This window comes from Ranitomeya variabilis, chromosome 1 (assembly GCF_051348905.1).
Source record: "Ranitomeya variabilis isolate aRanVar5 chromosome 1, aRanVar5.hap1, whole genome shotgun sequence".
Taxonomy (NCBI): Eukaryota; Metazoa; Chordata; class Amphibia; order Anura; family Dendrobatidae; genus Ranitomeya; species Ranitomeya variabilis.
In genome coordinates, this window is record NC_135232.1 from 243,027,515 (window position 1) to 243,051,198 (window position 23,684).

At 42.4% G+C, this 23,684-nt stretch overlaps 1 protein-coding gene across 22 annotated transcripts in view; it reads right to left on the reverse strand.

Moving 5' to 3' along the window:
* RIMBP2 (RIMS binding protein 2) overlaps window positions 1-23,684 on the reverse strand; it is an 817,544-nt gene that overhangs the window by 193,601 nt on the left and 600,259 nt on the right. For 16 of the 22 annotated variants that reach the window (XR_013223594.1, XM_077293285.1, XM_077293302.1 and 13 more), the window contains 6 exons: window positions 12,617-12,637; window positions 11,867-11,977; window positions 8,878-9,082; window positions 5,646-5,797; window positions 5,462-5,538; window positions 3,079-3,188 (listed from right to left, as the gene is read on the reverse strand). Coding sequence is in view for 21 of the 22 variants with exons in the window: in XM_077293285.1 (XP_077149400.1) it covers window positions 3,079-3,188; window positions 5,462-5,538; window positions 5,646-5,797; window positions 8,878-9,082; window positions 11,867-11,977; window positions 12,617-12,637 (676 nt within the window). In the remaining variant the exon portion in view is untranslated. The remainder of the gene's footprint in view (window positions 1-3,078; window positions 3,189-5,461; window positions 5,539-5,645; window positions 5,798-8,877; window positions 9,083-11,866; window positions 11,978-12,616; window positions 12,638-23,684) is intronic. The other 6 variants (XM_077293289.1, XM_077293288.1, XM_077293301.1 and 3 more) reach the window with 2 other exon arrangements.

Here is a 23,684-nt window from a genome sequence, read left to right on the forward strand (position 1 = left end):
TCCGCAGTATCAATACTTTCATTTTGCCGCTCCGGTCCTCATCCAGACTTCGCCGGATCACAAGGAGGTTTATGTGTGGACTGGAGGTCCCTTTCTCAATGTAAGTCTATGAAACATTATTCTTGGGTTCATAGACTTACATTGGAAATGCAATGCAGCCCCACACAGTGCAAGAGGGCAAAGTTGAAAAGTGGTAACAAGGGCCAGAAGAGGACTGGACCGGTGCTGGAAACTGGGGAAGATGACCAGTAAGTATGGTAATTCAATATACACTAAAATGCATACATAATTAGAGGGAAAAATGCTGGGACATGTTGTTTAAGCCAAAATTAATTGAATTCATAACTATTGTTCCCCATTACAATGATACACCAAAAAATTACAACTAGAAAGATGAATTGACTTTGGCAGCTACTGTACATACATCACACTACATATTCATTCTGAAGTTACCTATATAATTATGCCGTTATCTCGTTTGCTGTCCACATAAAAAAAAGAACACAATAAAAAACACAGCAGAATTAAAGTTGTCGGGCAGAATGCTTAAAGGGGTTATTCAAGTCTTTTATTATTTTTGTGTATGGGGCTAAGAACTAACGGGCAGGTAGTTGCTAACAAGCCTGTTCTGCATGGTGATAAACTCTGCCGGCTCAGCTGACAATTCCTCTGCTTCATTTCACCTTTCCTCAACAGAGCAGCTCTTTCTCTTCCAGTCTGCTCTGCTTAAGGGGCATTACCACCAATGCCATGCTAATTAACAGCCTGCTTTTTGCAGTTAGGTAGCGGGTAGTCGACTGTCAATTGGCATGACACTAGCCGAGATGCCAAGTCAACAGGGCAGAGCAGAAAAGAAGATGCTCCTCTGGTGACGTGATGACACTGGAAACAAGGAATCACTCACAGAATGTTAGTTCTTAGCCTCATGCGCAAAAATAATAATAAAAGTCACAGCTAACCCCTGTAATTATTATGTGTCCCTGACAATAGAAAGAACTTTACAGCTGATAAATCACAGTCACATTGTCCTCCATGTCTCCTGCTCTGCACTGATGTATATGGGATCTAAGGGCTATACTTTCTCCTTGTGGAGAAGTTGGCATATGGAGACTTGTGGTCTATGCAAATCTCCCCTGATTCAACTTCCTACCAAAGACATGCTGCCTTTTAAAGGGTCCGAAATTAACTTTTAGGATTGCTATCTCGATCAGGTGGCCAGGGTTCCTGTACTTTTCCTCTCTAAAGAGGCTACTTATTGATCTATATGGGCACTATAAAGTTGTGTGGTATGAAAACCACTTATGGAGATTATATTTTGGCCTTGTAAAACAGTGTATTATTTTGTATTATACACATTGTTTCTTTTGGTTTCTATTCTCTCAATGATGCCCAAATGTAAAAAAAATGCATTATTTCTATAGTGCTTTCCATGACTACAGATTTACCTGTCTGTACCTATTTTTAAATTTGGCCAAGGACTCCAAAATTCAATACAACGTAACAAAATGCTAGAATGTCCTTAACAGGTTGGAACCTACATCATAGGCACTGGGTGGCCACGCTTTGACATGTAGGGTCCGATATATCAAAGTCTCAATGTCCGTCCATCTAATTCATTACTAGATCTAGTACCTGAAATCTTACTCGAGTCCCTGACTGGAGTAAGATTTGGGGCGATGCAGATGTAGCAAAGCTAAGTTTTCTGCTCTTTGTATAACTCTCCCCAAGTGAGGGGAACAAGCTGGTACTCAATGGTGGGGAGTTACATAGATTAGCCCGACTGCTCTGCACCTGAGCTGTAGTCCTGTAGTGATAATGTCCTGCAGGTAACACAGACCTCCGTTGAAACTACAACATACAACCTAATAAGTTCCATAACCTTGGAATCAGGTTCTCGTGCACTATATTATGCTGTTCTTAGATTAAATAGCAAAAATGTTAAAGAGTCCCTATAAAAGTTTAATCCGCTCATGACATTGAGTAGCTATCCATCTAGATCACATTTCCAAAGTCTGTTTGCAGAATGTTCAGAGGAGGATACAGGTGCTGACTAGTGATGAGCGAGTGTGCTCGTTACTTGAGTTTTTTGAACATGCTCGGGTGATCTCTGAGTATCTTGGGTGTGCTCGTAGATTTTGTTTGTGTTCCCGCAGCTGCATGATTTGCGGCTGCTAGACAGCCTGAATACATGTGGGGATTCCCTAACAAACAGGCAATCCCTGCATGTACTCAGGTTGTCTGGCAGCTGCAAACCATGCAGCTGCAGGGTCACAAACATAATCTCTGAGCACGCCCAAGATACTCGGAGAATACCCGAGCATGCTCGGAAAACTCGAGTAACGAGCACACTCGCTCATCACAGTGCTGACCCTTTCACTGCCAACATCAATACTCCAAATGAGTACATTCTTAAGAAAAGCAGAGGTTTGGAAGCAATTTTCTTTACAGAAATTAAGACATATCCCTTAATAATAAGACTTGGAAAGCTTCATAACTTTCCATATTGGACAAAATTATTTTTAAAACAGTGAAAGTATATTTGCTCTTTAAAAAAGCAATACTTTATTTTTTTATTCTCTAAACCTGTGTAACTATTACCTTGGTGTTTGTTAGTATACTCAGTGATCGCCATCCTCTCCGATTTCCTGCAGCACTCCAGTCTTCTGAGTCATGTGATGGATCATCCGACTCATCAGCTCCGACTAGGGTTTATGTGTGAGCCGGAAGCGCCGTTTACAGTGTAAACCTATGGAGCATTAAAACGAGACTCCGTAGGCTTACATTATAAGGTTCCCTTCACACACCTTTTTATGTCCATCTGTGGTCCCTTTTTTACAGACTGCAAATACAGACACCTCGCACACCCATTGTAGAACGCAGTGTGATCCGGAGAGTTGGAATCACTGTCCTGTGACACAGAAGAGGACCAGAGTGTTTCTGGGAACCAGGGAAGACAGCGATCGGTGAGTATATCAGAACAACTGCACTGCACTACACGAACAACTATACAGATTTGGGGAATAAAAACAAACGGGAGTGCTTCTTTAAGCATGCAGTTACATCGAAAGACTGATATACCTTCATAGAACCCATCCTCATCCATATCTCCATAAACATAGAGGTATTTTCCTGAAACCAGTGGAAGTTCTGCCTCTGGGTTTTCATTTGGTCCATCAAAGGGATTATAACTGGAAGAAAATGAAAGAGATGGGATTACCAAGAAAACTCGAGGAAAAGGAGAAAACACAATGGGTCCTACTTATCAATATTGTCAGAGTTTTAGGAGCATAAACTGAGACAAGACACGTACAAAAATGTGCCAGTCAATCATAGTGGCTAATTCTGATAAGATTGGCGCATATTTATACTATCTAGTCTAAATTTACATCACATATTAGCTGGCTTAGTATGCGGCAGAGATTTGTGTGCAAATTTTGGGGCATTTTTTTGTGTAACACAGGGTGGCACAACAAGCAATGCCCACTTCCAACAAGCCAAATCCCTTTTCAGCAAAGCCATGCCACTTGTTGGGCGATGAACAAAAAATGCCTAAACCACATAATAAATAAAATCATGAAAGACAGTTCAAATTAACGTGTACATTGTCAAAAAAATGATATTAGTTAAGAAAAATAAACTCATGAAATGCAAGCAAAAAGACTCATGTAATGAAACATCTGAACACTCTTGTAGTATAGGTCATATTGTTCTCCAGATTTTTTTTAAACTGTCAGAATTCATTATGTTACATTTCGCTCTCAGTGCAACCCAGGTGAATAGACTTCATGCTTGGCGGGATTCTCCAGAATACATCTCCAAAAATTACATTTTTCTTCACATGAATAATATTAGTAATTGTGTTAATATTAGTATTAGTATTATTATGTAGTAAGATTTGATTATTATTCTACATTCCTAAACATTGAAATTACAACACCAAGTAGAAAAGTTGTGTAATTATGGAAACCACAGTGTCGAGAGATATCTTAATGATATGCAAATCATGAAATTGCAAACAAAATTTTTAAAACATCTCAATTCATTCAGTCTTGAGTATGAGGGCCAAGTGCAAAAATACATTAACTTACACACCTTGGCTGCTGTAAATGAGGTTATTAATAGAATTTCCTAACATGCTCAATGCACTTAGGCACGTAAATCATCAAGATCCGCTGCAGGCGGATCCCTTTGCAATTGCTGACCAATGACGAAGAGGATAACCCTTCATTTCAGCTTCCATTGCCGTCTTGCTCTGTAGCATGATAGCCTTTGGGAGCAGTGGCATGAGGTCAATGGCACATCTGCAAGTGGACATCTGCTCGGAAGCCCAATGTTGTGCAAATGCCTTTTGGTGGATTGTGTAGACATTATTTGACGCATTAGGTTTGGCATGTAACATCCATTTTTACTTTCCCAACAGAAAAGATCAGTTCTGGAACCAGTGGTAAGGCCTTTTGTCCAAAGTATCTCAAGAGCTGTTTTTCAACATGACAATGCCAGTAAGCATGTTGAGCAGTCTGCAATGTCTAAATATTTAGGACATAGCATTTCAGGGTAAAACGTACCTGCAATTGCACAGCCAATGTCTAATTCAGGCTTCCCGTTTGTCAGACAGTATGAATCTGATGTCAGGTTCCTTTTAAATGCCATTGTCAGTCTCTGGAATCAGCATTTAAATGGTTTACTCTCAGTTGGGCGTTTATTTTAAGGTCCATTGTTTCTCCCGCAAAGTATTATTATTATGTTATTATTATTATTTATTGTTATAGCGCCATTTATTCCATGGCGCTTTACATGTGAGGAGGGGTATACATAATAAAAACAAGTACAATAATCTTAAACAATACAAGTCATAACTGGTACAGGAGGAGTGAGGACCCTGCCGGCGAGGGCTCACAATCTACAAGGTTTGTAGTGATTGTAGGGTGTCAATGGATTGCTACGCTATGCTAAAAATACTTTGAAAACCGCCCGGACACTAGGTGCCTCAGTTGGCTAGTCAGCTGTGATTGCTGGCTCAATTCTTTTGACCAACAGGTCAAAGGAAAAAACAGGAAGATACCTGTCAATCATCTGGAGCAATGGGACACATTGGACTACTCAGCTGATGCACATAATATTTGGCCAACTTTTAAAAGCATGTTTACTCTGAAACACCACAGCATTTCCATTGCTGCAATTGTACAGCACATTTCTGATTCTTACTACGTGTGGTTCAGGCAGCATGAATCTGATGACAGGTTTCTTTTAAGTGGTACATTAGATCACTGCTGGTAGAAGCAGGCGCTGGCTGTTTCACACAGCCAGCACCTGCGGCGCATAATACAGTCTCAGCTCTGGAGCCTGTTCCATACATCCACACCAATTCATAAGGTCTTAATGAAAATACATTGTACAAACACTGTATATATATTGTGTTGTTGATATAATTCCATGCTGTAAGTGGCAAATAGATCCTTACCTATAGCGTGCAATACAAAGGTGGACTTTCCCAGAGTATCTTTGCTTTGAGGTATTCGTATTCTGTTCATTATCCATCTGAAAAATATACATTCAAGCATTTCTGTAATGTTTCTTATGTAGACGATAAAAAGAAATCACTGCTCATTCGTAATTAATATCTGTGACCAATAGAGCAGACTCACGTCAGAGTCAAACCTGTGCCTTGGGCTGCCAGACCGGGGTCTTGAGAGAAAAGTGGGTTTAACAGACAGTTGCTCTGGCTTGTCCCCTGTAAGTTGCAGTGGGCGGATAAACTCAGAAATCAGGGATCTGCTACCAGCGGGACTTTCATGACCTGCATAAAAAATTGTATTTCAGCACATAATGAACAGTATTTTTTAAAGTAAGATTGGATCAAATAAATTACACATCATCTGTCACTGTCACAGCTATAAAATTGTTTGCTAATTCCATGGATTATTGTATAATCAGTTTATTCAGTATAATACTATCACTTTCTAAGCAAATTTCCACATTTAGAATCTTTTGGACAATCATAAGCAACTAGCAATTATCTTGGATGGCATTAATATAAAACCTCTTATTGAGCATTGTTTCACAAAATAAATTCTCAATATTTCATGTTCTCAACTACTGATATCACGATCATAAACTGGAGCCACCAATCTCAAGAATCATCAGTTAATTCTATACAAGTTGTTATGGAGAGATATAAGCTTTCATGGTTTTCTAATTCCCGTAGTTTTCAGGTGAACGAACAGTTAGCAACAATGAGATCCATTCCTTTTCCATATCTGTACAGCTTATCATCAGCGAGGAACACAAAGCCATAGGAATGTAGAATCAATCGGTAGAGAGAGAAGGGCAGGCAGATTCATCCATTTCTTTAATTAAAGTATATTAGGGAATAGTAAAACCAAATTATTAATATTTGCTGGCGAGTGCAGTATCAAAGCAGTTATAAACTTTAAAAGGTATCACACTGGCCAAGATTTCCACAACCTGTACTACGTCACTCCCACACCTATCAAGTTGGGAAAGAGCACATTTTGGATCAGCGACATGACCATGCAACTGGTCAAAACTGTCAATTTCACAAGCGTAGCACCCAACGCAACCAAGAAGGCAGGAATCACGAAGATTCATCTTGAAAGAACCCCTTTAACTAATTGCAAATTAATCTAAATTAGTACATGGAAAGGTTAAAAAAGGTTATAAGCTCCTTCTGATAATGGGAAGAATGTCACAGGACAATTAGTTAAATGTGCTTCTGAGTCTCAAGCAAATACTGAAGACGAGGAGGACTTAGAAGATGAAGGGTATCTGATCTTCTTAGGGTTTGAACCTATTCCAAATTAACTGCTTTCATCTTACAATGTGCCAGCACCATACAAGGTTGGCAGGAGAGAAAACATACAAGCCAATGTGACAAAGATTAAATGCGTCAAAGAAGTCTAAGTGAGGTTCAGAAACCAGTAGTACTGAGAACCTAATAATACAGACAGTTGAAGGCTAATAGCGTTAGGATTTCTGGCATGAATCTTTAAACTATGTAAGATATGTTTGATTATAAATGTAGGACAATTCTATGGATATGATTTACCAGAAAATGAAATGCAGTATTAAAGAGGAGCTGTCTGTCTGCACCCCTGACATGTCTGTTTTAACAAATATTTGCATTTTTCATTAAATAATTTGGGAGGTTTCATTTCTTAGAACTCTACATTATGTATTTTCTTTGTGTTCCTCCTGTAAATGTATAAATAGACAAATGGGTGTTACCGGTTTGTAACAGACAAAAACCTCAACAGTCCAACTTCAATGAAAAAAAAAATTAAACTTTATTATTATCCATATTGAAAAGCATACAGCATGATGACAAACAAGATACAAGGCATATATTAGACCTGTGCTCTGCATTCAACACAGATGAACACTCTTTCCTTCTACAGAACCTCTCTTTTGGCATCAAAGATATCTTACTAACTGCACAATTAGTGTCTCCTATTCACATACTACCTTCTCATCCGCCTTCAATCTGTTGGTGCCTCTCAAGCCTGAGACACCTACACATCTCCATCTATACCTTTTGCCTGAGAACTCAATGTCTATGGCTACCATCTATATACTGATGACATTCAAATTTACTTGTCTGGCAGAGATGTCATCTTTTCTGCTATCCAGAACTGCAGAGTGTCATATCATCAGTCATATAATCTTTTGTCTCATCAAGCTTTCTAATACTCGGTGTGTAGAAAACAGAGCTCATTATCTTTCTTTCGTCTCACTCAGCCCCCCTACCTGATCTGTCTACCAATCATAATAAATGACATCATGCTTTACCCTGTATTACATCAGATGCCTTCGTGTAACCTTAGACTCTGCCCTCTCTTTCACCCCACACATCCAATTACCACTTCCTGATGCTTCCAATTCAAAAATATTTCCATAATTCACCCTTTTCTCAAACCTGAGTCCCCTAAAATATTAGTGAATGCCTTCATCATCTCCTCTATGGCGTTCTAATTAACATTGTTGCACCACACCAGGCTATCCATAACTCCACTACCTGATTAAACCTGATCTCCTTGCTACTCCTCCACCTCTATCTGTTGGCAATCCTTTCAGTGACTTCCAATTTCCCAGCAAATCCAGTTTTAACCTGCTAACAAGGCTGTCCAGGATCTGTATCTTCTAAACATCACCAAACTAATCTCCCTATACTTTCCCATACCTAATTTCCAGTCCCCCCAAGATCTCCATCTACTCTCATACGTTCCTCACAAAACTGTCTCACAGATTATTTTTAAGCATCCTCCATCCTCTGGAATTTTGTACTTCAACAAGTTTGATTGTCTCATACGTTTGTGACCTTCAGTCTCAGACACAACCTGAAAACTCATCTCTTCAGGAAAGCCAACAGCCTGCAATAACCACGCTTCCATCTCACTACCACTGGAGCTGTTCCACCCCCTCAATTTAAGGTCTCCTTTCTTATTATGCTGTAAATTGCCTGCATGTGTGGGCAGGGTCCTCTTCCCCTCTTTACTAGTCTTACAATTTGTTCAATTTTTTTTTTGTATATAATATATATGTAACAATCTTCAAATATAAAGCTCCATGGAATTAATGGAGCTTTAAAGATAAATCATACATTTATCATCTAATCTATTAGTAAGGTGCCAGATCTTCTGCACATTCGGATTTCTAAAATGTAATTCTGACACTGCCTAAATGGGTCCCAGTGTATATAACTGGCTCTTAGCCTACTTACTGTATATGCAGTACTTTTACCACAATTTGGGTGTTGAGAATTTTTGCTTGAAATTTAAAACCTCAACTAATTTTTATGCAAATTAAACGTTTACTCCGAATAAATGCTCATTTTCATCATATTTTTTTTCTCTGACTTACCTTTGCCAATGGTAGTTGCTATTCCATTCATTAATTGTGCGAAAGCTTTATTGGGGGAGCCTGGTACATCAGAATTACAAACTGCGTTGCCGCTCAACAAGTCAATTTTTCCAGCTTGTTGGCGGAACTTTTCCAGCTCCCGAGAAAGGAGATTGAACTGTTCACTTTGCGTTCGGCATTTCTCCTCCAACTCTCGAACCTTAGCCTACAAAAATATACAGCTCTGTGAACAAATTTTAAAAATTTCTCAATGTTTCGAGAAGACTCACTGAGTGGATTGTTCAGAAGTGTAACCTAAATTGCAATAAATTAATAGTAAATACATTTTAGCGGCTCACATCCAAAATGAATGTCTATTGCTGACAGAAAATGGGTATATGTTTGCAAGACTAATGTCTTGGGAAAATACTGAATGGGGAGATTACTTGCAATTAATGTTAAATCAAGTGGTGTGAATCTAGGTCATAGCAATCTTTCTAAAGTAAGTTTCAAATTTAAAAATATGGAAAAGATTGATAAAGACTTTTGGTTGTTAAGTGCAAATTTTAACACATTTTCATTATTAACTGTTAGCATGTTATGGTAAATCAATTACCTAATTCATGATTTCTTGCTAATAAAAATATAATGATCTATAATGATGAAACAAACATTAAGTATATATAAATTATGGAAAAACTAGATCTAAAAATTTACATCATAAGGAAGGTACTTGAGATTACAAAAGGGTTCGCATTTAGCCACTCCTGTCCATAGGTTGTGTCTGGAATTGCAGCTCACATGCATTCATGGGAGCAGTGTTGAGCTGCAATACTCCAGTAGATACCAGCAAAAAAAAGGAGTAAAACAAAACCTGTAGAAGCTTTTTCTAATGTCAAGCACCACTGTAAAAGACAGTTATAAAGACTGTATAGACAGTTATCTAGAATACTATAGAATCTTGAAAAATAAGGTTTAACACAAAGAAAATCAAGATTAAAAAAGTGAAAGCTACACATGACATGCCTAGACATTGAAGATTAACTCAATAAATACATCAAAACACCAAGGACCCTCAAATACAATCAACAGCTATTCTACACAGACATTCTGGACTGCTATGACCTCTAGATAATACTAGAAGGTGTTTGAATTCAGGTCACCACATCAGAAAATGTTAAGAAGAAATGGACCTAAAACATATTATTGGTTATTGTATCCATAAGCTAGGCATCAGGGTCAGCTGCAGTGGTATGTGGTCCCTTGAAATCATTCTTGGCCTCCTTTCTATCAAGCATTTGACTTGAGAAGTGTGGTACATGATAACCTTGTGGATCTAACAAGAAAAGTGTTCTCTGTAGTCCGGGTGTGCCTGGTGCTGACACTGGCCCTCATAGGCCTGGAATGTGAATTTGGACCTTATTATTTATATTCTAAATTATACAGCATGACTGTCTACCGGTTACGAAGTGTAATTCTCCTCCAGGAGGAAGAGAGCTGGATATTTAGTGCCAGTTATTAGAGGTAGGTTCCTTACTAGTTAATGTCCGACTCTTTAACAATGATTGCCACATGACTCTTTCTTAAAACTAAAAGAGACCCATCTGAAAACAGATGTTTCAGGGTTCCTGCCACAGATCAGTACAGAGCAGTATACGTAAAAGGCCTTGAAGCAAGTTCTTGGGTGCAACGTCTCTTCTTTGAAGACCACTAGCTGGGGTATGAAGACTTATAGGCCAAGCAATATAACATAGGAAATAGATATGGAAAAGCTGCTCCTTCAGAGAGAAATAGAGAGAGACAGGAAGCTTTATTCCTCCTGGAGGAGAAACATTATCCATAGACCCATTTAACAAGTAGTAATTTACCTGCTTTAGATTTCTGAATTAAGATTAATCGTCTATTAATATTTGTTCTGTCGTTTATCATACTGCATTAAAGGGAACCCATCACCAGAAAAAAAATGCCATTAACCTGCAGGTATTGGGTTAATCTGCAAGTTAATAGTGTTACTAATTAGCCTGGTGCCCACATTTAGCAGAATGCTGTGGGGAGAAAATTAAGTTTATTTCCCCAGGCAGCGTTCCGGTTTAAGTCACCGGGGTGGTGCCAGCGCGGGTTCAGTCACAGCTCTGAGAAGACAGAGGGGCGGCTGTAACCGTGCCCCAGGCACTGACTGACAGCTGGCCCCAATGTAGAGCGACCGTCAGTCAGAGTTGGGGGCGCGGTGACTGAACCCCTGCCAGCACTGCCCCGTGACTGAACAACTGTGGAAAATAAAGTTAATTTTCTCCCCACAGCGTTCAGCTAAGGGCAGGCAAGGGGCGGGTTAGTAATGCTATTAACCTACAAATTAACCCCATATCTGCAGGTTAATAGCATTTTATGGTGACAGGTTCCCTTTACAAGGTGAGAGATGATCTTGCTATGAGTAAAATAACAATTGCACATAGCCTGTTTCTCACAGATGTATTTTACAAGGTTAATATATATGAATAATATTGCATTATTGGCTCCTCTTAATTACACAGAACGCAGCACTTTTGTAAGGAATCTGAATAGTAGAAGAATCAGCGGCCATCAGCAGAAGTGGCACATTGGTCTGTTTGAAACTCCGTATGTTATATACTCGCTATGGATCAAATCTGTAAAAGTGCCAGAAAGCTGTGCAGCCAAGCCCGCAGCAAATATTACAGTAAATGCCATATATTGCACTGCGGGTATCACCTATGGCTAGGACAAGTGACGCGCATCTGTGACAACGCACTGTAATACTGAGCACGGTTTTCACTGCATGGTTCTTGTGATGCGATTTGCCACACATGGGGGCAACACTAGGTGATCTGAATTCAAGCAAATAATAACAGGAGTTGTTGAACCATTCTTACAACTTTTTTTTTTTTTTTTAATAAAAGTTGATTTTTTTCATAAATGTAAAAACAGTGGAACACAATTAAAGCCAGAAGAGAATAAATATGAAAAAAATGGAGATTGAAATAATGTGACCTACTCGGATACTGTAAGATTGGCTACATTTAGCCAAACAAAAGTAGTCATTCAGTTCTGCACAGAAGGGTTCATTTGGGATGATACGTGTTTCTGCTCTGCACGGGTTGCAGTCCTGTTAAGGGCAGGAGCGATAACCAGTGGTTAAAGGTTACAACGAGCCGTGCTCCATCTCCAATGTATTGTAATAAACAGCCAACAAAATAATGCTCAGGGACTGAGACCTAAATAGTAAGCGTTGCCCTTTTGCAAATGTTAAAGTGGAGAGTTGACAGCGTGGTAAAGGCAAATAATCTCCACCAACAAACCATTACTAAGCAGGATCTCAGCATCTGTTCAGCATCCAGCCATGGCAGCATGCACATGTAACCAAGAAGTTGTGTCCTTCAGCTTTTTTATGATTAAAGACCATGCAAAACGCATGCTCAGTGCTGTGAAGAGCGATGACACAAACCTGTTATAATGGGTCAAGCTGGGAAACTGGAATTAAGCACCAGTTATAGTACTACTGGTTCTGTAAGTTTATAGAAAAGAAGATAGTGCAGTTAGTGGAGAGCCATCAATGCCAGAATAACCAATATTGGCATAAAGGCATTTATTGAAACAATGCACATGGCGCAGGGAGTCAATTAGCCACATGATGTCCTCTCCTAGAGCCCATTCTGGCTGCATGCGTTATAAGAATGATTCAACAACAGGAGACATGCACAAGGGCAGATGAGGAGGCGTAGGTACAAATACACGTTTCAAATACCTGCATGCTGTCCAAAGTGTTCTGGGTGAAAGGCAAAAGCAATAGGTCCAGACAAAAACACAATATCAAACATAAAATACAAATCCAACATAAAATAGAACACGACTTGTTTAATACACAACAGTTTAAACAAAAAGTAAACGGAAAAGTTATCACCTGGTAATGCATGCATGAAACACACTGCAGTACAGAACGGCGCGGAGCCTGAGAAGGCCAGCATGATGTCTTCTACATTGGGTTTGTCATTTCTCGATTTCGTTACAACCTGATTCTACTTAATGGTCGTGTTTTATATAAAGTTAGGGCAACATCAAAGGTACAAATGGAAATTGTTGCTAATATTGAGGAACACTCACTAAAGAAGCATTCCTCTCAAAGTTTTTTATCATCTTAACATATTGAAATCATCATATCACACAGCAATGTGTACTTACAATTGCTCATTTTACCCTTCTGCCCAGCTAATTCTTCTGTTTTCCATTAGGTCTATGACATCACGTGATTAAAAACTGACTAGCTGAATCCTCTTAAGCTCTATGTAGAAACAGGAAGTCTCTTTTCCATGCATCACTGTAAAGTCCCTGGAAGCTCAGCTCCACCCTCTCAACTTCTGACCCAGCTGCTCCACGCCTACCCCTGCTAGTGAGTAGAATTGTAGTTCTAATGATGACTTATACCGGGAAAAGAGACTTCCTGTTTCTACATAGAGCTTAGAAGGATTCAGCTGGTCTATTTTTAATCACACGATGTCATGGACCTAATGGAAAAGAGATGAATTAACAAGGTAGAAGTACAAAATGAGCAAGTGTAACTACACAGTGCCATATAATATAATAATAATAATATATTAAGAGGATAAAAAGTTTGATGGGAGGAGGAGTGCTTCTTTAAATGCAGCAGGAAATTACATTCTTATTCGTATATTTCTTACAGAGTAATACTGAATTGCTATGGAGTATATAGTACGGCTATCACAGTGTTTGGAAGTGAAGTCTAATTTCTTTAGATTAAAAGATATAACAACATTAAAAGGAAATGTCTAAAAACTAACATACAGCTTAAATGTTCTGTAACACTATAATTTTTACATTTACGCTCGTTTTCTCTCATGTTTTAAACATTAGGCATTGAATTGTGAAACAGTAATTTATGTTATTTGGAAGATTTATGGTAGGGATTTGATTGTTTATACAAACCAAAGGAGCACATTTATTAAACTGGCGTTTCATACGTCAGATTGTTGGATTAAAATGCACCAACTCTTAATAAATGTGATGATTTTGTACATTTTGGACAGTCTTAAAGGGAGGCTGTCAGCAGGATTGTGCACAGTAACCTACAGAGAGTGTCAGGTCAGCAGCGTTTTGAGTTAATGATATTCATTAATTCCTAAAAAAAAAATCAGTCTGAAAATGGCGCCGACCGCTCCTGCGCAGTAGCAGCTAATGGCGATCAGATAGCTGCTACTGTGCAGATACCAACGGCGCTATCTTGCTAGAGAAAAAATATTGCCTCCTCCAAGATGGGACTGCCAGCATCTGCGCAGAAGCAGCTATCGGATCGCCGACAGCTGCTACTGCGCAGGCGCAGCCGGCGCCATTTTCAGACTGATTTTTATTTTTTTAGGAATTAATGTACACCATCAAATAATTAAATACATATTATAAATGTGATCATGCTGCGGCAACTTGACAATGTGGGTCACTGAGCACAATCCTGCTGACAGGTTCCCTTAATGTTAGAAAATGAAATCCAAGCCTGCAATGAGTATTGGTTGTTAATCAGCTAAGAAAATAACTCTGGAGAAAAGTGATACGGGGTTTGAAATCCTACTGCAGTCTACTATGGACTGTACTACTTAGATTCTTTGCAAGCCAAATGCTTTAATGAGACTTTACTGCAAAAATGTTTTTTAATCAAAACGTACAAAAATGTGCCCCAAGCTGTCCATAAATATTACTGAAGTTCCTCCCTCTATAATCGATGAGCTTTCTCATTGCTAAGATACACACATATGCTTCTCAACAGTGACATTTTGACATCAAGAATTAAAAGTTGTGAAATTATGGAAATGGCAATACCAATATCAATAAATATTAATGATATGCAAATGATGAAAACATGGAAACAAAACTTTCAACACATCTCAATGTATTCAGTATCAAGAATGAGTTCCTTGCACGAGAAATACACACACGCACGCACGCACGCACGCACGCACGCACACAGGACTTGGTATACTATCAGTGAGGTTATTATGGTTGTCTGAGAAATGTTGCTGCACTGAATGCTGAATTGCTACATGGGAGACAAGTCTGGAAAGCTGCTGACCTGGTAGCATGTTAATTAGTAGCACGAGAAAAATGCAGCGTTGTCGTGTTAAAAATCGGCTTCTGGAATACTTTGTGAAATGGCAGCACCACTGTTTCCATGACTGATCGATTCTTTACTTCAAGTGAAATTAGATGTATCATATCAAGCCTAAACCATAAAACAGGGTCTACATAAACCATCACAAGGCGTTTGCATGACATTGAGCTACAAGATAGACATTTAGCTACAGATGTTCCAGTTACCATATTATTATTATTATACATTTTTATAGCGCCATTTATTCCATGGCGCTTTACATGTGAAAAAGGGGGCAAATAGAGGTGAGTCTTCAGGTTCTTTTTGAAGGTTTTAATGGTAGGCGAGAGTCTGATGTGTTGGGGTAGAAAGTTCCAGAGTATGGGAGAAGCACGAGAGAAGCCTTGGATGCGGTTGTGGGAAGAAGATATAAGAGGGGAGTAGAGAAGGCGATCTTGGGAGGATCGGAGGTTGCGTGTGGGTAAGTACCGGGAGACCATGTCACAGATGTATGGAGGAGACAGGCTGTGGATGGCTTTCTATATCATTGTAAGGGTTTTTGAACTGGAGTCTCTGGGCGATAGAAAGCCAGTGAAGGGCTTGGCATAGGGGAGAGGCTGGGGAATAGTGGGGAGACAGGTAGATTAGTCGGGCAGCAGAGTGTAGGATGGATTGGAGTGGTGCCAGAGTGCTAGAGGGGAGGCCAGAGAGTAGGAGGTTGCAGTAGTCAAGGCGGGAGATGATAAGGGCATGCACTAGTGTTTTGCCACTTCTCTCAAAGGTTATCATGGTACAGAAAAAGACAGCATTGGGGGATGGAATGGAGCATTATCCTCTTAAGTCCCGCTTTTATCGTGGATGCAAAGATAACCAAAGATTGGTCTGGAGACCACCAGGGCCAAGAAGAGGCCTTTATGAGGGAATATCACACCAGTCTTACTCCTGGGATTATAGTGTGAGGCGGCATAATGTATGATGACAAGAACTGTCTATTCTTCATTCCAGCAGCAGATATTCATGACTTGCCTGCCCACAAGCATTCATAGTGGAAGAACATTCCTCACCTTAGACGATTATTACTGTATAATAAGAGCGTTTATTTCTGTCTAAGGGGCTCATACTCCATGCTGAATAAATATATATAATATATACACACTTAAGACATGGAAAAGAAGCATCACCAGTTAAGCATTAGGCACAGTTTGTTTTTTTGTGTAATTTATTTTAATGCTGCCTATTTTACAGTCATGTCTATACATGCTGATGAAAAAAGGTTTGTGTTAGGTGTTGAGTTCCCGCGCTGCACAGGGGGAATCTCGAACCACCTCCGCTGCAGTATCCCATTCTTCTCCAGCTGCAGTGGAGCCTGCTCAGCAGAGACGCTGGTCCCAGCGTCTGACTCAGGCAGATACTGTGCGCTTGGTTACTGCTGCCCTTCCAGGCTCAGCCATTGTAACTAGCACTGATCTGCGGCGAGCAGACGCTCCTGGGCCTAAGTCCTGTTTTTCCTCTACTGAGCATGCCCAAGGGACGACCTCTCATTGGAGGTCGGGGGTCACATGCTCAGGTCCTGTGGTGGCTCCAATTGGACCATTAGAAGGGTCCCAGAGTGCTACAGCTATAAAAGGTTTGCATGGCCGCTCGGCCATGCGCTAGTATAAACCTGTTATCGTGTGTGTGTGTGTGGATGTGTGCCTGTTCTAGTGAATGCTCCAAAATCATACCCATTCCTAGTGTTTTTGACTGCTCGCGAATGGTGGAGCTGCCTAGCACCTGACAGTGCTATCCTTAACAAAAGACCACAATCCTTACTGCGTCAAACCAGCAGCGACCGCCAGTGCGGCGCCATGCGCAATTAGTGCGCTTTCCTAACCCTAGTTAGGGTGGTTAGTGGCGTCCGCCAGAGCGGCGCTGTACGCACTCTGTGCTGTACATCTTTAATTAGTCCTGACAACTGGTCAGTGTAGGGTGGGAACTCCCGCTTGATCTCAGGGTGTCCTCAGGCGCGGGCTCAAAAGCTACCGAGGGTCAGAGCAAGATCAATCACCAGCATAGTGGGGGTGAATTTCAGGGATCCCACTAGTGTCCATCTGCTGCACCCTGTGACTACTAACAGGGCACAGCGTTTCCTTTGTTTCCTTGCTACTCTGTGAAGCAACAGAGTTCGCATCTGTTCATACCGGGTGAAGGAACCCGTGTTTATTCTGGCATAGTACCGCCATATAGTGCCACCATTACCTAGCAGCAGGTTCCATCTCTGCACTGTGGACCCTGGGCTGCGAACTCACCTTATTACTATCTTTATATTTATTCGGTGCGTTCCACCAGCCCTAACATTATACTAGCGCCAGGGTCTGGCTAGTAATGGCAGACGATCAGTGACTGCAGCGGTACATCCAGCAGCTGGAGGGTAGGTTGGCGGCTCTCGAGCGCACAACCTCGGTCGTGGATCTTACCACAATCGCTGTTCAGGCTGCTAGCGTAGCTGCAGCCAGTTTGTCCACTGCCACCCCTGCTCCAATATTATCCCGTCTCCCGTTACCAGATAAGTTTGCTGGTGACAGTAAGCTGTGTCGGGGATTCGTGAGCCAGTGTGCCATACATCTTGAGCTCCTGGCTGCACATTTTCCCACGGAGCGGGCTAAGGTGGGATTTATTATATCCCTTCTGTCGGACAGGGCGTTGGAATGGGCAACGCCGCTGTGGGAGCATGACAATCATGTGGTGCAGAGTGCTCCGCGGTTCTTGGACTCTCTGAAACAGGTCTTTATGGGACCTCGTGTCACCCATGATACGGCGCTCCAACTGCTGGCATTGATACATGGTTCGTTCATGGTCAGCCATTTTGCTATCCACTTCCGGACATTGGCATCTGAACTAGAGTGGCCAGATAAAGTCCTTATCCCAGTGTTCTGGAGGGGACTGGCTGACCATGTGAAGGACCCCTTGGCCACTAGGGAGATTCCTGCCACACTGGAGGAGCTAATAGCTATATCTACCAGCATCGACCTTCGTTTTAATGAGCGAAGGTTGGAGCGAGCCCAGTGTAGGCAGAGGTTTTGCCTGGTTCCCACCTTTACCAAACCTCTGGAGTCTCCGGTCCAGGCATCCGAGCCACATGAGGCCATGGAGGTGTCAAGGGCGGTGTCTAAGATCCGGACCGCTCGTGCACCCAAGGTCTGTCCCATATGCCAGCAGTCTGGACATTATGCTAGGAAATGTCCCCAGCGGTCAGGAAAACGTCAGCGTCTAGTGGTTGTAGGAGGAGTTACACTAGACACGGCGACGTTTTCCTTCAAACTGTCCCTCAAGGGGACAATTACTATAGGCCTATCCACTAATACGGTAGAGCTTTGCGTGGATTCCCGGGGCGGAGGGCAACTTCATGTCTTCTGCCTTCACCCAATGGCACGCAATACCCCTGGTGATGCTCGCCAAACCAGTGACCGTAAGAGTGGTGAATGGGTCGACACTGCCCTCACAGATAACACACCAGACCATCCCATTTACTCATTTACCCATGCCTGTTCTGGTGAATGCTCCTAAATTATACGCATTCCTAGTGTTGTTGACTGCTCTCGAATGGTGGAGCTACCTAGCGCCTGACAGTGCTATCCTTAACACAAGAGCACGATCCTTACTGGATAAAACCAGCAGCGACCGCCAGTGCGGCACCGTGCGTGATTAGTTCGCTTTCCTAGCCCTAGTTTGGGTGGTTAGTGGCGTCCGCCAGAGCGGCGCTGTACGCACTCTGTGTGGTACCTCTTTAATTAGTCCTGACAACCGGTCAGTGTAGGATTGGAACTCCCACTTGATCTCAGCATCTGACTCAGGGCGTCCTCAGGCGCGGGCTCAAAAGCCACCGAGGGTCAGAGCAAGATCAATCACCAGCATAGTGGGGGTGAATTTCAGGGATCCCACTAGCATCCATCTGCTGCACCCTGTGACTGCTAACAGGGCACAGAGTTTCCTTTGTTTCCTTGCGACTCTGTGAAGCAACAGAGTTCGCATCTGTTCATACCGGGTGACAGAACCCGTGTTTATTCAGGCGTAGCACCGACATATAGTGCCGCCATTACCTAGCAGCAGGTTCCATCTCTGCATGGTGGACCCCGGGCTGCGAACGCACCTTATTACTATCTTTATATTTATTCGGTGTGTTCCGCCAGCCCTAACAGTTTGTTGTGTCATTCGGCACAGTCTCAAGAAAATGGAGCAGATATCCATACACTACACAATGAGGGCCAGACAGTGACATAGAAAGTCATTCATGCATTTTCCTGACCAAACTGTTAGTCTGGAGACAGCATGATTATCTTTACCTTGCTCGGTGGTAATCCAGCATGACCATTTTGTCATTGATGGTCTTGGGAAGAATATCCTTGCAGGGTCACACAACCTTACAAACCTCCTGACTGCTGCCCTTTTTTCAGTGAATTGTTAATGAGTTTGTTTTTGAATTTAGTGTAAGTACTTGCAAGACAATGAGGACACTTCACATGGGTTATATGCGGGTACATTTTGCTCAAAATACTGACCACTACCTCATGTATTATATGCATCTTTTTTGCACGTTTTACATGCAGGGTGCAGTCTGGGTACCTGCAGTGGTGATCGGATAATGTGTGGTGTCTGGCCTGTGGGTGCACATATGGTATTGGCAGCCCGCCTAACGTAATAGTCTGGGTGTTGGTAACAGGCTGCTATACGGATAGAGGTGCATCTCACGCAGTGTGTTGTGAATTCCGTTCTCGAGCTCCCTCCTGTGGTCATGAGTGGTACTGCGTGAGTTTGGTCTTGGGCTCCCTCTGGTGGCCTTTAGCGATATGGCTGGTCTTGGCTGGGCTCAGCTGTTTCATCTCCTGCTAGGCTGGGCCTATTTAACTCACCTGGACCTTTATTTGTCGCCTGCTGTCGGTGTATTCAGTCCTGATCCTGTGCTCTCCTGAATATTCCTTGTGACCAGTCTCCTGCTATAAGAAGCTAAGTTTGCTTGTTCAGTTTCTCATTATTTCCTTGAAAACGTTTCTCATTATATTATGAGTTCAGCCCAGCTTGCTTTTATGTGATTTTTTGCTTGCTGGTTAGTTCTGGGGTGCAGAGTGCGCCCCTCACAGCGTGAGTCGGTGTGGGGGTTCTTGTATTCTCTGCGTGGTTTACTTTTGATAGTTTTTGTACTGACCGCACAGACACCTATCTATTTTCTGCCTATCTAGTATTAGCGGGCCTCATTTGCTAAATCTGTTTCATCTCTACGTTTGTGTTTCCCCTTGACTCACCGTTATTATTTGTAGGGGGCTATCTAAAACTTTGGGGTACATTTCTCTGAGGCAAGTGAGGTCTTTGCTTTCTCTCTAGGGGTAGTCAGTTTCTCAGGCTGTGACGAGACGTCTAGGTTTTCAGGTAACGTTCCACAGCTGCCTTTAGTGTGTTTGGATAGGATCAGGATTGCGGTCAGTATAGCTTCCACATCCCCAGAACTTGTCCTATATACTCAGGGTATATTTGTCAGGTCAGTTTGAGATCCTACCACCAGGATCATAACAGTACAGCAGGCCCGAAAGTGTTAATGCAGCTAAAGAGGGAGAAGAGAAATCTTAAGGTCATTTTTTTTTTTCCTCTGCACTGTGTTTTGCCTCTCTCCTCCCCTTAATCTCTGGGTGGTTCTGTATGCAGCTACTAATATGGACATTCAGAGTCTGTCTTCTAGTGTGGATCATCTCACTGCAAGGGTACAGGGCATTCAGGATTATGTAATCCGCAGTCCTATGTCAGAGCCTAAAATACCTATTCCTGAGCTGTTCTTTGGAGATAGATCTAGGTTTTTAAACTTTAAGAATTATTGTAAGTTATTTCTTTCTCTGAGACCTCGCTCATCTGGCGACTCTGTTCAGCAAGTCAAAATTGTTATTTCTTTGTTGCGGGGTGACCCTCAAGATTGGGCATTCTCTTTGGCGCCAGGAGATCCTGCACTGCTAAATGTTGATGCGTTTTTTCTGGCGCTTGGAGTGCTTTATGAGGAACCAAATCTGGTAGACCAAGCAGAGAAGGTTTTGCTGGCTCTCTCTCAGGGTCGGGATGAAGCAGAGGTTTATTGTCAGAAGTTTAGGAAGTGGTCAGTGCTCACTCAGTGGAATGAGTGCGCTCTGGCGGCGATTTTCAGAAAGGGTCTTTCTGAAGCCCTTAAAGATGTTATGGTGGGGTTCCCCACGCCGGCGGGTCTGAATGAGTCAATGTCTTTGGCCATTCAGATTGATCGGCGTTTGCAGGAGTGCAAACCTGTGCACCCTCTGGCGGTATTTTCTGAGCAGAAACCTGAGCCTATGCAATGTGACAGGATTCTGACCAGAGTTGAACGGCAAAACCACAGACGTCAGAAGGGGTTGTGCTTTTACTGTGGTGATTCTGCTCATGTTATCTCAGCATGCTCTAAGCGCACAAAAAGGGTTGCCAAGTTTGTCGCCATTGGTACTGTACAACCTAAATTCATTTTGTCTGTTACTTTGATTTGCTCTCTGTCATCCTACCCAGTTATGGCTTTTGTGGATTCAGGTGCTGCCCTGAATTTGATGGATTTGTCATTTGCCAGGCGCTGTGGTTTTATCTTGGAGCCTTTACAATTCCCTATTCCGCTAAAGGGCATTAATGCTACACCATTGGCCAAGAATAAACCTCAGTACTGGACTCAATTGACCATGTGCATGGCTCCTGTACATCAGGAGGTAATTCGCTTTCTGGTGCTACATAATTTGCATGATGTTGTCGTGTTGGGTCTGCCATGGCTGCAGGCTCATAATCCAGTCCTGGATTGGAAAGCAATATCTGTGTCAAGTTGGGGGTGCCAGGGGATTCATGGCGATGCTCCTTTGGTGTCAATTGCTTCTTCTACTCCTTCTGAAGTCCCTGAATTTTTGTCGGACTACAGGATGTATTTGATGAGCCCAAATCCAGTGCCCTACCTCCTCATAGGGATTGTGATTGTGCCATAAATCTGATTCCTGGTAGTAAGTTCCCTAAGGGACGACTTTTTAATTTGTCTGTACCAGAACATACCGCTATGTGGAGTTATATAAAGGAGTCCTTGGAGAAGGGACATATTCGCCCGTCCTCGTCCCCTTTGGGTGCGGGGTTCTTTTTTGTGGCCAAGAAGGATGGTTCTCTGAGACCCTGTATAGATTATCGCCTTCTAAGTAACATCACGGTCAAATTTCAGTATCCCTTGCCACTGTTGTCCGATCTGTTTGACTGGATTAGGGGGGCCAGTTGGTTCACCAAGATAGATCTTCGTGGAGCGTATAATCTTGTGCGCATAAAGCAGGGCGATGAATGGAAAACAGCATTTAATACGCCCGAAGGCCATTTTGAGTACTTGGTGATGCCTTTTGGGCTTTCTAATGCCCCCTCTGTGTTTCAGTCCTTCATGCACGATATCATCCGAGAGTACCTGGATAGATTTATGATTGTGTACCTGGATGATATTTTGGTCTTTTCTGATGATTGGGAGTCTCATGTGAAGCAGGTCAGGATGGTATTTCAGGTCCTGCGTGCCAATGCCTTGTTTGTGAAGGGCTCTAAATGTCTCTTCGGAGTCCAGAAGGTTTCCTTTTTGGGCTTTATTTTTTCTCCTTCTACTATCGAGATGGATCCAGTCAAGGTCCAGGCTATTCATGACTGGACTCAACCTACATCTGTGAAGAGTCTTCAGAAGTTCTTGGGTTTTGCTAATTTTTACCGTCGCTTCATCACTAATTTTTCTAGTGTGGTGAAGCCTTTGACGGATTTGACCAAGAAGGGTTCTGATGTGACGAATTGGTCTCCTGCGGCCGTGGAGGCCTTTCTGGAGTTGAAACGTCGGTTTTCTTCGGCTCCTGTCTTGCGCCAGCCCGATGTCTCTCTTCCCTTTCAGGTCGAGGTTGATGCTTCAGAGATTGGAGCAGGGGCTGTTTTGTTGCAGAGAAGCTCTGATGGCTCTGTGATGAGACCATGTGCTTTCTTTTCAAGAAAGTTTTCGCCTGCCAAGCAGAATTATGATGTTGGTAATCGAGAGTTGTTGGCAACGAAGTGGGCATTTGAGGAGTGGCGACATTGGCTTGAGGGAGCCAAGCATCGTGTGGTGGTCTTGACGGATCACAAGAATTAGACTTATCTCGAGTCTGCCAAACGGTTGAATCCGAGACAGGCTCGATGGTCGCTGTTTTTCTCTCGTTTCAATTTCGTGGTTTCATATCTTCCGGGTTCGAAGAACGTGAAGGCTGATGCCCTTTCTAGGAGTTTTGTACCTGACTCCCCGGGAGTTTCTGAACCGACTGGTGTTCTCAAAGAGGGGGTGATTTTGTCTGCTATCTCTCCTGATCTGCGACGGGTGTTGCAGGAGTTTCAGGCCAATAGACCTGACCGTTGTCCACCAGAGAGACTGTTTGTTCCAGACAGATGGACCAGTAGAGTTATTTCCGAGGTTCATTCTTCGGTGTTGGCGGGTCATCCTGGGATTTTTGGTACCAAGGATTTGGTGGCGAGATCCTTTTGGTGGCCTTCCTTGTCGCGGGATGTGCGTTCCTTTGTGCAGTCCTGTGGGATTTGTGCTCGGGCCAAGCCTTCGTGTTCTTGTGCCAGTGGATTGCTTTTGCCTTTGCCTGTCCCGAAGAGGCCTTGGACGCATATTTCCATGGATTTTATTTTGGATCTTCCTGTCTCTCAGAAGATGTCTGTCATCTGGGTG